This window comes from Eumetopias jubatus, unplaced genomic scaffold, assembly GCF_037043125.1.
Source record: "Eumetopias jubatus isolate StellerSeaLion01/CBP00866 unplaced genomic scaffold, mEumJub1_p1.0 scaffold_6, whole genome shotgun sequence".
Lineage (NCBI taxonomy): Eukaryota > Metazoa > Chordata > Mammalia > Carnivora > Otariidae > Eumetopias > Eumetopias jubatus.
In genome coordinates this window covers 55,435,774-55,454,171 of record NW_028274812.1, presented here as the reverse complement: position 1 = coordinate 55,454,171, position 18,398 = coordinate 55,435,774, and the positions used below count along the sequence as shown (strand labels likewise).

At 41.6% G+C, this 18,398-nt stretch overlaps 1 protein-coding gene and 1 pseudogene across 1 annotated transcript in view; one reads left to right on the top strand and one right to left on the bottom strand.

Annotated features, from left to right (window-relative positions):
* The window catches only part of PREP (prolyl endopeptidase), a 114,962-nt gene that overhangs the window by 71,295 nt on the left and 25,269 nt on the right, over positions 1-18,398 (bottom strand). Inside the window, exons 5-6 of the mRNA XM_028104204.2 lie at positions 15,887-16,096; positions 11,240-11,361 (exon numbers count right to left, since the gene is read on the bottom strand). Coding sequence (XP_027960005.1) covers positions 11,240-11,361; positions 15,887-16,096 — 332 coding nt within the window. The remainder of the gene's footprint in view (positions 1-11,239; positions 11,362-15,886; positions 16,097-18,398) is intronic.
* LOC114210038 (U4 spliceosomal RNA) lies at positions 13,104-13,170 on the top strand (annotated as a pseudogene).

The window sequence follows — 18,398 nt, the reverse complement described above, 5'->3', positions numbered from 1 at the left end:
CACCAAACCTTTGATGTCAGTTGTCTTGAGCACGTCTAATGAGTTTTTCTCAGCATTTCTGGCTGGATTAAATATTGTAGCAGTTTATATTTAATCTAAGGCATGAAGTCCCAAGGTACATTGCTGGTCGGGATGCCAATTAAGTCTGTCTTTTTCACTGTAGCTCTCTTCATCACAACCCAGTGATGTTCCATAGCCACCAAGCAAATTTGCTAAACTGGAAACAACTCTGAATTTTCAAATGCTCAAAGTCTCAGATTTCAAAATCATTTATAAGTGTCATTGCTGTCCTAAAATACACAGGTTAGAAATACATCTTCTTCCACTAAAATTGTAACAATGTACATTTATTAACCACAGCTTTACATTCAGACTATTTAAAGGCAATTTAAAAATGAATTTTGGAAATCACTGGGAGGAGGAGAGAAAAATACTGTTGATGAGGAGGACACTTGCATCTCAATAGAAAAAAAAGTGACTTTTCTGGGGTTCCTGGGTGGCTCAGTTGGTTAAGCATTTGCCTTTGGCTCAGGTCATGATCCCAGGGTCCTGGGATCGAGTCCCGCATCAGGCTCCTTGCTCAGTGGGGAGCCTGCTTCTCCCTCTCCCTCTGCTGCTGCCCCTGCTTGTGCTCTCTCTGACAAATAAAAAAAAATTTTAAGTAACTTTTGTAAATTCCAGATAAAAAGAAAACAGATAAACAGGTGAGCCAAGGGCCCCATCAGGCCTTCATGAAACACTATAAATTCCCGTTCACAAAATATTAGTTTTTTTCTTTAAACAATATGATATCAACTAGAATAACTGTGTTCTCTGGAAGCAATTAATCTGATTCAAAAGCACTGACTCATTGCAACAAGGTTGGAATAATACTAGTCTGACCAATTATAAAAGATGTAATTCTTAAATCTGTGCTTTTCACAGCTTTCTTCTACTTTATGTCTATATTTTTTAGACAAATTTTCCTTAAGTCAAAATGATCTTATTTCATGAAAATCTACCTTTTATGTAAATAAATATTAACAAAAAAATTCTAAGAATTACTGTAAATCGAGTATTTACATTTGTGGATATGAAATCCAGTAACTGCATTCCAAACAATACCAACAGGGATGAAAGCTATCTTTTTTTTTTTTAAGATTTTATTTATTTATTTGAGAGAGAAAAAGAGAGAGAGCATGGGGGGGGGAGGCAGAGGGAGAGGGAGAAGCAGACTCCCCCCTGAGCAGGGAGCCCGATGTGGGGCTCGATTCCAGGACCCCGGGATCATGACCTGAGCCGAAGGCAGACGCTTAACCGACTGAGGCACCCAGGCGCCCCTTAAAGCTCTCATTCTTTATTTACTCATAAATAACCATTCTTTACCCATTTAACCTTTCATTATCCATAACAGGCGAACCTCAACAGAGAGAAACAAATGCAAAAGCTGCCCCAGCCCCAGCTCCCTTGCTTCTGGAGGGGGTACGGCTGGACACGGCTACCGTCACCACAATGGCTGGTTTTAACAGGACATGATTTAACATATGCCATCAAACACAGCCAGCCACTATTCAGGGAGTCGGGGCGGAGGCCATTTATTTAGCCAACATTTACTGAGAGCCGGCCACTGCTGAACCAGGTTCTGAAACACACAGATCAATAGCACAGGGCCTCGAAGAGCTCATGCTCAGATGGGAGAGAGAGATGGACACGCACGTGCACACAGATGAACATTATAGAACATTAATAGCGAGAAGTGCGAAGTATGAAGGGAGTGCAGAGAAGGGCGGCTAACAGGGAGGGGAGGTAGAGGAAGAGTGAGCTCTGAGAAGGCTTTGGGGGAGGGATGGTCCTTAAGTGATTTTAAAAGAGATGGAGAATTCCTCTCAAAATGGTTGCTTGAATTTTGCCTTCTTACAACTGCTACAGGGGGTGTAGCTATCTGGTTCCCAGAACTATGCTGACATACGCGTGAGCTACCTATATTCACTCTCAAGCGTACAGCCTGCCAGGGGACGGCAGCATACACGGTGGCCGCCGTGGTCTGCCGGGAGCCAGGAGAGGGCAGTGCTCGGCTGAGAACCGCCAGGCCTGTCCCCAGGTCAGAGAGAACCGCCTCTCCCAAGGTCACAAATCCTTTCGGGTTCTTCCAACATGTAATGACTGATTAACTCAAGGGTATAAAGTCCCCAGTCAGGAAAATGAAGGCCAACCCAGCCTGAGAGCTCGCTGTGGGACTGGCTGAGGTGTTTGTAATGACCGCATGACAGTTCAACTCCTTCCTCTCTGCCCTCACTCCCAGCACAGGTTCTGAAAGCACTGCCATTCAACTTCCAGGCCCGCTTTCCAAGGACCCTGACCTGTGACAGCATGCAAAGCATCACAATACCCTGTGCACACGCAGTGTGTAACCTGGCACGGCCCACGACTACTATGCTTCCACGCAGTCTTCGGGGCAGGCCCAACAAACAATGCGCTTCTCCTAGTTCATCCTCTAGAAATGAAACAAGAGTCAGCAGATAACAACCTGACTGCGGATAAGGTGCTTACGTAAGAATGTGCCTCAGGACTATGAATCGGTGAGGCTGAGAACTCCCAACCTCCCTCATCTCTAGCCACTGAGAAGCCCTGATTGAGGAAAACTCCCCCAAAAGGAGGCCAGAGGAGTGTGGAAAGAAGTGCTACCATCTAGCCTTTGTGGTTTCTCAGCTTGGCATATTTTGTGCTACTGGAAAAAACCTTCGTTAAGTGTTGGCTTCTGTTTTTGAAGAGGGGATCCAGGAACTGGCTGCCATTCTCACTGACACTTACCAAAAGGGCATAAGGTATGGGGTTATCAGACTTTATACTTTCATTAAAGAAGCCACATTAATTCACTAAGAAATTTTAGTAGTGTATATTGTGGTATTACGCTACACTGAAGTGATGACATAAGGAAACCCTGACAGACCTCAAACTGTAAGATGGAGTATGTATTTTGTACTTTATTCTGTTAGGTTCACATATGCTGCTCCAACAAACACAAAATTCACATGATTCAGCACATCTAGGATATAACCTCTACAAACCCAAGAGCCATAACACCACAAAATTTAAAAAGATAAGCAGCAACTGGAACACACCTCAGGGGAATCTAGTCCCAAATAATATGTTTTTATCAAATGTCTTTAGTCAATGCCTCACATAGGTGTGACAGTGATCCATTCAGACCAGAGTCTGGATCATGGCTGCTCCATATTTACAAGATGTTATCAGCTTTATCATCCGTTTTTTTTTTTTAATGAATTTACAGAAATGAGTGTGAAATAGAATATGACAATATTAGCAGTTTTTCTGGAAAATGGGATCTTTGTAGTTTATTTTAAACAATAAACCTATGTTGTTATCACTATTAGTAGCATTATAAAAATATTAAATTCATTGAATTTGGCTATTCTCAGTCTCAATACTATACAATAAGAACAGTTGGGCTTCCTAAATGACCTGAATCAACTAACTTTTCTTTATGCATCTCATGTTAAGAGAAAATGAACAGAAGATCACTTAATGTTGTAAACTCCCAATCATTTATCTACAAAGGTGTTTTCTTTTTTTTTTTTAAAGATTTTACTTATTTGAAAGAGAGAGCACGAGAGAGAGAGTGGGGTGAAAGGCAGAGAGAGAAGGAGACACCCCACTGAGCAAGAAGCCCGATGTGGGATTCTTTCCCAGGACCCTGGGATCATGACCTGAGCCAAAGGTAGATGCTTAACTAACTGAGCCACCCAGGTGCCCCTCCAAAGGTGTTTTTCAAAACAAAGACACATAGCCAATATTTATATGTGTGTGCGTGTGTATAATGATGTGGACTTTCATCAAACATATTATTTTTCTTTTCTTAAAAAAGATTTGATTTATTTGACAGAGAGAGAGAAGCAGGCTCCTCGCTGAGCAGGGAGCCCAACACAGGGCTGGATCCCATGACCTGAGCCGAAGGCAGACACTTAACCAACTGAGCCACTCAGGCGCCCCAAACATATTATCATTTTCAAAGAACAGCTCATAAGCTATTTTATGTGAGAGCTACTGAGCCCCAGTTATGTGGTCTTGCGTTAATAACCAAATCTCCACAGACATGAAATTTCTTTGGTACATATACTAATTTCCACTTGGAATACAACACGAAGTGAATGAAGTTTTTTTTTTTTTCATAATTTGAATCTACATGCACTTTTTCAAATTGAGGAAAGTATTCCTTTTACATATTATGACAAAAGAATTGTGTATATTAAAAAAAGTATCCTAAAAAGCAGTGAGACTTAAAATTGTCTGGAACATTAACAGAAGGAATGAAAATGGGTTTTAATAGCTTTGGGAGTTAATCATGTTCCTCTCAGAGCAGGAAACTTTATCAATTTTATTTCATGGTCTCTTTTGGATTCCTTTCATAATAGTAGTGAATCACAACATCATCTCTTTAATATTAAGTATGTTTCCAAAACTTAATCTGGGAAAACTTTTAAAGGTCAAACGAATCACCTACAATGATGGCTTCTCACTAACGGGACTCTATGGATTTGTATAACAGGAGTAGCGTAGTACACACGGACAGGTTAAGTCATAGGCTCATGTGATGTGTGTTAGCATAAACATCTCCCATCAGGTCGTCATTCAACAGAGCACGCAGCTTTCCCAATACGGTGTGGTCCTACAGCAGTGGGCGAAAACAGAAATCGACCCAAATCCTATATGATGTGTTCCTTCCTCAGTATGCCAGAAAATTTTAGGGAGGGAAAAGAAACCTGCATTCAAAGTGAAACGAGTAACATAGGTCTTCACATGACAGAGCCGTGACTGTTGCTTCTCTGGCAGAGCAGCTGGGTTGTCTAAGAATCTACGGTTTGTTTTCTTTTCTCCCTTACTGACCAAGAGGGGTCAGGCGAGAAGTGACTGAGCAGCAACTCCAACCCTACTACTACCAAAACCAACTCTCTCCTGTCAGGAGCTGTTCCACGTATACAGAGCGGCACTGCTTTCTAGCTTTACTCAAATTCTGGTCTGTTGTGTGGCTTCCTGACTTTTCTTCCCCACCATGTGCTGGGATTTTCCCCGCACGCTACTAATCAACATGATGGATATTATCACGCCCTGCGGTGCTGATGAGAGAGAGGACACGGGTGATGAGCCACGGACACGCACAGTCCGGTTGGGAATCCACCCCGCGACCAACAGAAAGACAACCACTCAGCCACTCTGGGAGTTGGAGGGAAAGTACAGGCTCTCCGGCACAGCACAAGGAGACTCACCAATAACATGCTGGCAGCCGCCTGCTCAGGTCAGGAGGACAAAGTGTCTTTAAAATGACAGACAAACGGAACATGATGGAAGTTGTGTCATGAGCACTAAGCCCCTTGGCAATATTGTAAAGTGTTTATAAATAGAAGAGTTGACTACAACAAGAACATCTTCCAAAGGGCCAGAGCATGCCGGTCTGTGCTCCCGAGGATCGCCTGGCCCTAGCACCGGGGTGCACCAAGCCAATGGCTTCCTGGGCCCCCAGGGAATAGATGCATGAAGTATGCTGACCAGGAAGAGGGCTGCTGAACAATGACTGCTCCAAGCCAATGCTTTCCAGTGAGGGGCAGGTGAGGTGGAATTCCCTGAGGGACACCTAGACACCTAGACCGTCTACGCTTCGTGAGGCAAAGCTGGGTGCACACCAGGCCTCGAGGGTCTTCACGTACACGAACCTCAGCACAGGGAGGGGAAGGAAACTAACGCTCACTGTGTGCCACGGAGTCAAGCACCAGGCAGTGATTTTACATGTTAATATATACATATAATATATAAACGTCTACACAAATATACACATACTTGAACAATTAGGGATCACAAGTGGACATATAAAAATGGCTATAGAGATACATGATAAACATCAAGATTAGGATTACTTTTGTAAAAAAGAAGCCCCTTTTTCAAGACTTGGTTATGACAGAATTAGGTTCTCAACATAGAATTCAGCTAGACAGTGACAAAGAGGCTGGGCATTTTCCCCTTAGTCCTTTCTAAAGGTACTTGACACATTTTCAGAATCTTCATTCTAGAGCACCCTCTGCTGGGAAAAGTGCCTCAAAATACTTGATCTCCTTGTTTCCAACCGTCCCCCCTCCAAATGCTCTGGGAATTACTTCAAAATAAAGGGAATTTTTTTTTTTTGATCTAGTAGAATCTTTTAAAACAATTTCTATTCTCCCACAATCCTGCCTTCCAGGTAAAGCCTTATAGTCTGTGTTAAGTAATTGACACCACTGTCCCTCTAAGCCCAATGCTAGACAGGTCTCACGTTACCCCAGGGGCATGAGGGAGCTGCAGGGACTGAGAGAGGAGGCCCTGGCTGGCAGGTGAGGAGAGCGGCGGTGACCAGCACCCGCCCTTCCAGGATGGAACAACCCATGGAGGTCGTTTCCCTCAGAACAAGAGACACCGGGAAGGTAGCCTCCCTCCAGTCATCTTGAAAGGTCCCGGCAGAAAAAAGGATGGAAGAGGGGAGCTATGGAGGAGATCCTGCTGGGAGCAGAAGCCTTGGAAGGCAACACAAATGTGAGCCAGAGTTTATCATCCACCGCAGAGAACAGCACACAGGTTCCCAGAATGGAGGGTATCTCACTACAAAAAGATGCCACGAGGGAGCCGGCACCAAGATACCGGTCACGGCTGCAAGCAGATGGTGGCAACCAGACACCGACAAAAAGCTCTGGAGGAGCAAGAACCCCGTTCCCCTCCTCCAGCTCCTCCTCCCTGCAAGGTCGCTGGAGAAACTAATCCCCGATGAATAACCGAGGGGAGAGAACTGGAGATGCTGTCATTGCTCAGAATGGCCTCACCTGGAAAACGTCAATTCCCGTGCCCCAGTCTGATCATCCTCCAGAGTTTCCTCCTGCCCCTTCATATCCCCTCCCTCCTGATCCCCAGCCCGGTCCCCAAGCAACCACTGATCTGTTTTGTGCCATTATAGACTAGTCTGCATTTTCCAGAGTGTTCTATAAATGGAATCAAACACTCTGTACTCCTGTGTACTCCTTTCTTCTGGCTTTCACTGAGCGTAATCATTTTGAGATTCATCCCTGTTGTTGAATATATCAACAGTTTGTTCCTTTTTACTGCTGAGTAGTACTATTCTATTGTAGAGATGTACAATTCATTCATTCATGCACTTGATAATGAGTATTTGGGCTGTGCTAGTTTGAGGGTATCTTGAATAAAGTCTTTGTATGGAAAAAAATAAGTAAACCACCAACCAGGGGGTTGAGTAGTCCCTATTCCCCATGTGCTCACCAAACAGGAGCTGGGCAGAGGGAAGAAGCATGTAAATTGGAGAGACTAATATTTTGCTTTGGACTGCAATGGATCCTTCGTAACAGTTCTAATACCCCAAAACGTCCCGAAAGCTATGGGTTCTGCCAGATGGAAGTCAGTCATCCTGGGGGCAGATGGTGTCACGGGCAATGATGGAAACACTAAAGCTGCTTCCTGGTTGTACATGATGGACTGCTCAAGGCAAGAAGATCTGTCCATGCAGGAAGGCAGAGGAGGCATCTATGAAGGAACAGGAGTCATAAGGAGACAGTGTCTAGGATTCAAAGAGCAGTCCTCAGTGAACCTGGACTGCAGCAGCCCAAAGGGAGGAGTATGGCAGCTTGCTGGAGAAATCCACACACATCCACAAGCTCAGCCGGCCGCCCACACCAAAGGCCCCTCCAACCACACCCACAAAGCCCAAGCTGCTCTCACATCCAGCAGCTACCTCCTCACCCAGGAAGCCTGCGTCAGGGTCTGGTGAGATGTTGTGCTGAAGCCTTTGTCCACAGACTTTCAGAGCTGAAAAAGCCCCAGGGGAAATGAAGTGTCCAAGGCTGCACTGACAAGACCAGGATAAAATCTCCAAATTTCTGTGATAGTACACCATCACTGTAACACTAGCTCTCCATTCAGTCACTGTTCAAGTGGTAAAGGTATTAACAAAATACTGGGTCCAAAATGATGATCCCCAAAGCAACTACCTGAAAAATACCACGCATCAAGAGCATGGTCATGAAGCGACCAACCGGGCACCTGGTGGGTGTCTGTCACCCGCTGTAACAAGACCATCCAAATAGCTGGACTACAGCTTCAGGGAAGACTACACCCAGTCTGCGCTTACCAAGCCTGCTGGTTTTCGTAGACCTCCTCTGCATCATTCACTGTTAGGCTCTGATCCAATACAAAGTTCCTTAGGACCCGCCATCTACGTCCCTTTAGTTTTTTAACAACTTTACTACTTCTGTGCAGTACAGATGCATCCCTTCCATTACTGCCATCCTTTCAACAGTCTTTGCTGCCATTTCTGCAAGACTTCTTTCCTTTGGGCCAGAGAGGCTGAGTGCACGTGGTTAGGAAGACACAGGCTGTGGGGTCTAACACACTCAGCAGGCAGTTCCAGCCATGGGCCTGCAAGTTAATCTCTCTGGCAGGCATTTCACTTTGTCCATGCAATGGAATGATCACCTCCTTTTTGAGGCTTTGGTCAAGATTATATGAGACAATTTACATAGAGTGAACATCTTTTTAATGAATGGTAGAAGGATCACATCAACTACTTAAATCTGCTTTTCTTTTCACTTTCCTAGTAGAATTGAATGTACATATGTTAAATACATATATATCTCCACTATATTTTTTTATTTATTTTTTTGAGAGAGAGCATGAGCAAGCGAGTAGGGGTGGAAGGGGAAATGGAGGGTGAGAATCTCAAGCAGACTCCACACCCAGTGAGGAGCCCAACACGGGGCTCGATCTCACGACCCTGAGATCATGACCTGAGCCAAAAATCAAGAATTGGATGCTTAAATGACTGAGCCACCCAGGCGCCCTTCACTGTATTTTAAAAAACTGCTCACAAAAATGCTACGGAAACACACCAACATCAACAGATGAAGGAATCTGTCCATCAACAGATGAAGGAATAAAATGTGGTGTATATCCACAATGGAATATTATTCAACTATAAAAAGGAAGGAGATTCTGACACATGCTACAACACGGATGAACGTGAGGACTTTACGCTAAGTTAAACAGCCAGTCACAAAAGGACAACTACTGTATGATGACATTTATACGAGGTACCTAGAATAGTCCAACACAGAGAGACAGAAAAGAGAAGGATGGTTGCCAGGGAATGGGGGGAGCAGGGGAGATGGGGAGTTACTGCTTAATGGGGACAGTTTCAGTTTTGCAAGATGAAAAAAGTTTTGGAGATATATGGTGCTAATAGTTGCACAATAATGTCAGTGTACTTAATGCCACTTAACTCTATACTTAAAAATGATTAAACCAGTATATTTTGTTATGTATATTTTACCACAATTTAAAGGTAAAGGAAAAAAAAGAAACAAACCAAAAACCTAACTGCTTCAACCAAACACTAAGAGAGATCCAAGCAACCTGAGCTGCTCGCATGTTCTACTATAAAGCTTGTTTCCTTTTAGACAAATGTGCTAAATTATATAAATATTCTGGCATTTATTTTCAGTACCCATGTTACTATATCAACCAAATACATTTACCTTGATTAAAATAGGTCTGCTGTAATGAAATTATTAGCTTTGAAGTATAAAAACTTCTCTAGGAATGTCTTTGATTTTATGAAGAATCCTGGGGGAATAAAATTGATTATTTAAAATATATTATTTTAGGCTTTCCCCATCAATACCTTCCCTCCAAAAGGATAAAGAGAAACACAGGATCTGACATTAAAACATTGTTTGGTAGCATATTCATCTTCCTTAATGTTTCACTCAGATGACAGTAAAAATGACAGTAAAAAAATAAAATATTATTTTATAAACCAACACCTATTATCCATAGTAACCAGAAGACTTAGGTAGGAGAAGCTGAACTAAGAAGGAAACAGTAGAAACAATCTACAAATAGAGTCAGAAAAGCCATTAAAAACAAATAGGTGAAAAAATGGCAACAGTAACTACACAAGGAAAGCTCATGGGCTGGGGGGGGGTGGCGGCACTTCAGTGAGAAGGAAAAAGCATGAAAAAAAGGATACAATCTCAGGTCATAAAAGTCCTATAAATTCACCTTTAATACACCGCATTAAAGCCTAGCAAATTTTTTCTATTAAGGGCCAGAAAGTAAATATTTTCAGCTTTGTGGGCCATGGAGCCTTTTGCAGCGACTCAACCCTGATATTGCAGTCTGAAAGCAGCCCCAGACAATACGAAACAAACAGTGTGGCTGTGTTCTGATGAAGCTTTATTTACTAAAGCTGACAGCAGGCCAGATGTGGCCTGAAGGCAGGCAGTAGTTTGCCAACCCCTGGTCTAGGGAAACCAAATAAATAACTATAAGGACAATCTGGAATAAGGTACATCAATGCACATCAACTAAAATACTATGGGTTACTATTCTATCCCCCAGTGAACCAGACCCAGGAGCCCAAGTTCAAATATCAAATGTTCCTTTTTTACCAAAGTTCTAAGTAAGTGGCTCCATGAGCTAAAGACTTTCTAGTGGATTTCTCATTCCCACTAAAAAATGGGCCAAGAGCCCACCTATATCAAAACATTCAGAATGCTTTTCTTTAAAAAATATTTCTTAGTACCCAGAAATGAACTAACAAGAGTTAAATTTTTACTCCAAGTACCTCTAAGTCTTTTCACATTTGATTCTCAAGATACAGAATAAAATCTGGGCCAGTAACTGCAAAGACTTCAAATACAGTTTGGTTATGGTCAAGACTCCCGAGGAATACCTGACCTTCTATCAGATGGGAAAACGTATGAAAATGCACATTTAATGTCAAAACAAGTGAACAATATGCACAAAGAGGAAAGCTGTGTTTAAAAAAGGAAAGCATATACTCTCTCTCCCCCCACATTCTCACTTACACAAGGAAAATTTTTTGGAAGGATACTTTCCTCACCTCTGAGACGTAAGATTCTGAATTTCAAAATGTTCACATTTTGCTTTATGTGATACTGTGCTTTCACTTTTTTTTTTTTTTTTACCATAAGCATGTATTACTTTGTATTAAGGGTTTTATGTTGAAATTGCAGTTAAAAGTTTATCATCACCTTCACTATTAAGAGTCAATTTGAATACCAATATTTTTAACAAAAGAATATTCACTCACAGGACTTTGCACATCCATAAAGATCACACAACGAGAATATCCACATGCACAATCCATGTGACATCGTGTTTGTGGGACAATCTCACAGAAGTACCATACCTCAGCTCCACCCATCCACTTAGGCTCATCAGGAAACTCAGCACACAAAATATCTTCTGACTGATCAGTTCCCAACACATGGTAACAGAGCTTTTGATGGAGATTGGTGGATGTCTCTGTACCTGAAGGAGTTAAAAATGTATACTGAAGTGCAGTTGGCAATTTTAAGAAAATCTATTCCACCCATATTGCACAATGCTAGGAGCGTTTAAAAAGTTAATTACCTGGTTGTAGGATACAAAGTTAATATGCAAAAGTTAACTGCTTTCCTGTACACCAGCAATGAATAAGTGGCGTTTGAAATTAAAAATATAGTATCATTAAGGATGTAATATATAACATGGTGACCATAGTTAGTAATAGTTAATGATACTGTACTGCATATTTAAAAGTTGCTAAGAGAGAAGATGCTAAAAGTTCTCATCACAGAAAACAAATCTATAACTATGTCCGGTGATGTGATGGAGACTTGTGTGGTGATTGTTTCATAATATATACAAATATTGAATCATTAGGTTGTACACCTAATTTAATGTTCTATGTTGATTATAGCTCAATAAAAAAATTTTTTTAAAAAACCACAATACCATTTACATTAGTACCCCCAAAATTAAATGCTTAGGTACATTTCTAATAAAATATGTATAAGACTTATATGAGAAAAACTACAAAACTGATGAAAGAAATCAAAAAAGAATTAAATAAATGGAGAGATGCTCCATGTTTACGGACAGGAATACTCAATATTGTCATGTCAATTCTTCCCCACTTGATCTATAGATGCAGTTTAATTCCAATAAAAATCCCAGCAAGTTATTTTGTGGATATCGATGAGTTGATCCTAAAGTTTATATGGAAAGAGAAAAAAACCCAAAATGGCCAACACAATATTGAAGGAAAAGAACAAAGTTGGAGGACTGACATTACCTGACTTCAAGATCTACTGTAAGTAATCAAAACAGTGTGGTATTGGTAAAAGAACAGAGGTAAATCAATGGAGCAGAGTAGAGAGCCCAGAAAGGACCTCCGTAAATACAGTCAACTGGTCTTTGACAAAGGAGTGAAGGCAATCCAGAGGAGCAAAGACGGCCTTTTCAGCAAACGGTGCTGGAACTAGACATCCACATGCAGAAAAATGAATCTAGACATAGACTGTACCCTTCAAAAAAAATTAACTCAAAATGGACCACAAACCTAAATGTAAATGCAAAACTGTAAAATTCCTAAAAGATAACATGAGAAAATCAGGATGACCTTGGGTTTGGCAATGACTTTTTAGATACAATATCAAAGGTATGATCCATGAAAGAAAGAACTAATAAGCTGTACTTCATTAAAATAAACAAATTCTGCTCTGTGAAAGACACTGTCAAGAGAATAGGACAATTCACAGACTGGGAGAGAATATCTGCAGAAGACATATCTGATAAAGGACTGTTACCCAAAATTTACAAAGAACTCTTGAAACTCAAAAAAAAAAAAAAAAGAAAGAAAGAAAACAAACAACCCTATTAAAAAATGGGCCAAAGACCTTAATGGAAACCTCACTAAAGCAGGGGTGCCTGGGCAGCTCAGTCGGTTAAGCGTCCGACTCTTGATTCCGGCTCAGGTCATGATCCCAGGGTGGTGAGATCAAGCCCTGCGGCGGGCTTTGCACGGCTGACTGTGGGGACTGCTTGGGGTTCTCTCTCTCCCTCTGCCCCTCCCCTGTGCGTTTTGCGCTTTCTCTCTCTAAAAAGAAAAAAAAATGATACGCAGATGGCAAAGAAGCATATGAAAAGATGGTCCACATCATATGTCACCAAGGAAATGCAAATTAAAACAATAATATACCAGTGTACTCCTATTAGAATGGACAAAATCCAGCTTTGCGCAGTGGCAGTATCGTAGCCAATGAGGTTTGTCCGAGGCGCGATTATTGCTAATAGAATGGACAAAATCCAGAACAATAGCAACACCAAATGCTGATGAGGATGTGGAGCAACAGGACCTCCTATTCATTGCTGGTGGGAATGCAAACTAGTCCAGTCACTTTGGAAGACAGTTTTGCAGTTTTTTACAAAACTAAACATATTCTTACAATATAATACAATCCAGCAATCACTCTCCTTGGTATTTACCCCAAGTATTTGAAAATTTATGTCCACACAAACCCTGGCACACAGATATTTATAGTGGCTTTATTCATAACTGCCAAATCTTGGATGCTACCAAGATATCCTTCAATAGCTGAATGGATTTAAAAATAGGTGAAAGGATAAAGAAACCATGCTATATCTCGACCAAGGGATCCTATCCAACGCTAATAAGAAATGGATTATCAAGCCATGAAAAGACAGGCATATCACCAAGTGAAAGAAGCCAATCTAAGAAGGCTACATAGTGTATGATTCCAACTATGACATTTGGGGAAAGGCAAAGCTATGGAGACTGGAGGGAGATCAGGGGTTGTCAGAGGCTGGTGGACAGGGAGGAGGAATGGGTGAGGACTCTGAGGGTGGTCAAACTCCGTATGACGCTACAATGGTGGATACACAGCATTCCACGTTTGCCTAAACTCGTGGACTATACAACACTAAGAGCGAGCTCGAACGTGAGCTCTGCACTTTGGGTGATCATGATGTATCAATGGAGGTTCGTCGATTGTACCTACTCCGGTGAGGGATGTTGATAATAGGGGAGGCTCTGCATGTGTGGGGGTAGGGGCTGTACGAGAAATCTCTGTACTTTCTATTCAATTTTGCTGTGAACCTAAAAATGCTCTAAAAGATAAACTCTCTCCTCCCCTTTTTTTTAATGTTAAGTATTGGTTGGGTATCACCCTGGAAGTAATTGATTTTGGAAGATGTTATGAGATTGAACTATTTTTTTTTTTATTATAAAAAGGTACTAAGCTTTCAGAATGATGAAAAAGAAGTAAGATAACACCACAATATAAAAGAAAGCTTTACAGCACTTGGTGATTTTCAATGGGTTTTCCGGGAAGCACATGGTCAGAATTGCTTGGCCTCATTGGTAAGTCCTTCCATCACACAACCTGAGAGGCTGCTGAGGTCTTCTCGACAAGAGGGCAGCAAATTACAGCTGGGAACAGATGGTATCTTTCTGAAATCAATCATAGTAACTAATCTTTACTGTCTTTGCCACTGAAAGCGGAGCTTAAATAATAATTTTCATGTTTTTCACAAAATAATAATATTGTTCTCTAACAAGAAATGGCCAGGGAAATACTTTTTTGGTCTCCCAAAACTTGAAGTAGCCATTTTCTAACTCAGCACCACTCTTAACACAGGCAGCTAATTCAGTGTACAGAGCCCAGAGGTTTTTCTTTAGCCAACATCCCAGAAAAGAAAGTCTACTCGTAAGTCAGCTCTTCTTGTAGTTCACTGGTGAATTAAAAAAAAAGTATTGCACTAGTCTAATCAAAAGGCAGCAAAAGCTGAACAGCCAAAAGAGATGAAAAGAATCATAGTCTTATTCCCAATTCAACTGGGGGAAATCAGAAAAGAAAGCTAGCACATCTAAAGACAAGGAAGATACAGCAGGTCATGATAAGGGGTTAACATATGTAGCAGAAAGCACTGGATCAGCTGTGCTTCTTACCAGCTCCAGGCCTCCAACAAGTAACTGAGCCTCTGTACCTCAGCTCCAAACCTCCAACAAAGGGATGGTAAAAGCCATCCGTAAAGACCAATCGAAGCAACAGGAAAATGCTACAGGCCATTGTGGAAAGAAGACGATGACTGTTGACAGCTTGCAACAGCAAGGTACAAGGTACGTGGGCCTTTCTCTCTGGAAAGATGAGAAGTGAAGGGGGAAAGAGACTGCTTGAACACAATAGGACCTTTGTATAACCCAAAAGAAGAACAAAGGTGTGTCCTAGAAATTCACAACGGGAAAAGTGTCAAGATAAACCAACCAAGTACCCTGTAACTTCTAATCAGAGGAAGAGATGCCATCACCACAGTAGGAAAATTTTATAATCGCTCAACATCATTAAATAAATCGGTTTCATGGAAAAAAAAAAATCCATCTTCTCCACGACCCCTTGGCAGATATAACATATTTATAAAGGACTGATTGCAATAATGGCCCAGTTTTTCCTGGTTCCTTCTATCTATCTGCTTCTCCACCCCTCAAACAGGGGCTGGCCCCATGACTTGCTTCGGCCAACAACAGAATGCAGCACCACGACGCAGTGCTGGCAGCAAGCACAAGCATCAAAAGGCTTGTGCCTTTTGACTCTCCCTCTTGGAATCCTGCTGAGCTGCCACACAAACCAAGTGGGCTAGCCTGCTGGAGGATGAGAAACCACAACGATCAGAGTCAAAGCCCCTGACATGGGAGAGAGCCAAGCCAAGATCGGCCAAATGACCCACAGCAGAACACAGACACATGACAGAACTCAGCTAATCTAGAAGAACTGCCTGGCCAACCCACAGACTCCAGCAAAAGAAATATGGTTATGATTCTGAGACACTAAGTTTTGGGGCGATCTGTCATACAGCAATGCTAACGGATACAGCGCCCTTTGAGGAAACCTGGTTCTACACCAAATAACTTCTACATAGGGTTTAGCTTTTCAAGTCATGTGAAGTCACACTTCTAGTCCATGAAAAAGGCGCTTCACCTGCCATCTTCACTTACCGTCACTTTTTCCATCCTGTTGGGGATAGGAGTTATAGAACATCCCTTTTCCATCATGGGTCCATGCCATACAGCTGAACTTGACTCTCTCGAGCACATCTGGAAGCTCTCTGGCACCATCAACCTTCATGAACTTGATCGTCACCCAGTCTGAGCCGCTGGCACTCAGACCATAGGCGAAATACTCCCCGTCTTCACTGAAGGCATAGCCTGTGGGACACAGGAGAAATTCTCACACAGTGCACATGGGGACACGACCCCTAGCCTTGCCCGCTGCCCTCCGTGCTGCCTGACACGCTCTCTGCCACACGTGCAATGGCAGGAGCAGGGAGCCTGTCGTGAGGACCTCTGGGGGCTGAGCCCAGGCCTCACGGGAGTTCACCTCATGAGCCTGGACAGGCGTCCTCACCTCTCCAGGTCTTAGGTTCTTCATCTGTAAAAAACGTACTGGATTATATGCCACTAAGATGCTTCCACTGTTTATATTGCTATAATTCAATGAGCAGTTCAGTTAAAAGCAGAGCTCATCTGAGACTTTCAGCATATTTTATTTATACTCTAAAGAGGAGGGGAAAAAGAATAAGGAAACTGCTTTTCGAGTAATGACTGGATTATGAACACATACCATGTAACAGAACTAAATGGAAGCCATTAAGTAATTTTTGGGATGGATTCCAAACTATTTGGAATCACTCTTTACAACCTCATTTTCTGAGCATTGCTGGCACTCAAGAATTAACGTCGTCCACACCATCTGACCAGCACAAGCCCAGGTAAGCCCAAGGGTTGCAATGAAGGCTCACACAGAGCATATTCCAAAAGCAACCACGAAAAAGAAAGAAAAGCAACACCGTTCATAGACATGAACTGTTATGCGTGTCTAATTCTTTAAGTCCATGACAAAATGTTCTAATCACTAGGGAATGTGTGTTGAGAAATTTTCTGTTTATATTGGCTCTTATAAATATAAAGTATATATAGATAGCATCTGGTACCAGACACGGACACTAGAGATTTCCTCTTATAATGTCTGTTAAACTTCACCAGGGGTTGAAAATTATACTCAGAAACCCAACTATTTTCAGAGGTTTCCTATTGTTTTACATGGAATTTGTTAGTGGTAATTAAGTTTAAAATTTCACAAGAACTACTTATTAATCCTTTATAATTGCTATGAAGTATTGAGGCTCATCTGTATATAAAGACAGAGAAGAGTCTAGAAGGCAATGTGGAGAAAATACTTCTGATTCTACATAAAGTATATATAATTAGAAAATTTTCAGGAAAAATTTAAATAAAAATGTTGATTTGAAATGTATTAAAAAAAATCATATACTACCAAAAGAATCTGTATATTTACCCATACTATAACTTCCCTATATCATTTTCAGAAAACTCAAAGACAGGCCAGGTCCCATGTCTGATTTTCCTTTTCAGCTATTAGGACCCGTACGTGGCAGGCATTCTGTTAAAAAGTTACTGAAATGAACTTTCAGAGACCCTCTTATAATGAAGTTCTTCTGGATGAGTTACAAAAACTTTAATTTTAACAAAGGTTTATTGTTAAACGATATCCACACAGGGCATATTACTGCACAGAACTGGTGTTATTACATTCATTTACAACCACAAACTCAAATTTGTGGAAGAATATCCCTGGTTAGCTGGCTGACATCTTATTTTCAATACTGATTACTTTCAACATGAATCAGATAAAGGATCACTATTTACATACACAGCCCACTTGGGAAGAAGAGGGGAAGAACCACTAAATGACTGAGTGGCTTTATAAATGGGTCTTCACACAGGGCTGTGGGAATAGGGTCCTTGCATTCCCACCTAATCAATTACAGGACTAGAGTGTTCCAATCACTCAACTCCACAGGGCTGAGACTTCGCCTGTGCTTTCTCTACAAAACAGAGGATGCTCTGGGGGAAATGCTGAGCCAACTTCACTAAAATCTAGGATCCTAACAAGAGACGATTCTCACAGTATACAACTATTAAACCACAGAACCAGCAAATAGCCAAATCCTTCCTTAGAACTAGCTCTAATGGCACAAACCTAGGGTAATCTTCATGGCCTGTGGAGGAGGTTATCTCAGGTTGGAGCTATTTAAGAGATACAGGGCAACTACAGGCCAAACTTACTGATTCGGGTTTTAAACTTGCCGTCTTCAGGGAATAGGGTATCAAGTTGTCTAATTTCTACAAGACTGTGGTTTCCTACTTTCAATTCTAATATACAACTAAATTTTTAAAACTCTGATCACTTCCTCCTCACCAAGAAAAAAGATCTTGTAAATGGTCTTTCCTGTTGTACATTCATAGCTGGAACATTCTTCAGAGAGCTTAAATTCCTTATAGAAGATTTTTTTTCCTAAACACAGAGAGGGCTCAGGGATGTGAGAAGCAATGATGATGATACTTAAATATCTCAGAAGCCCCAGAAGCTAATTTGGGCCCAGTGTGAATTATTCTCCAGTTCTGCTTCACGCTATCAGAACATGTG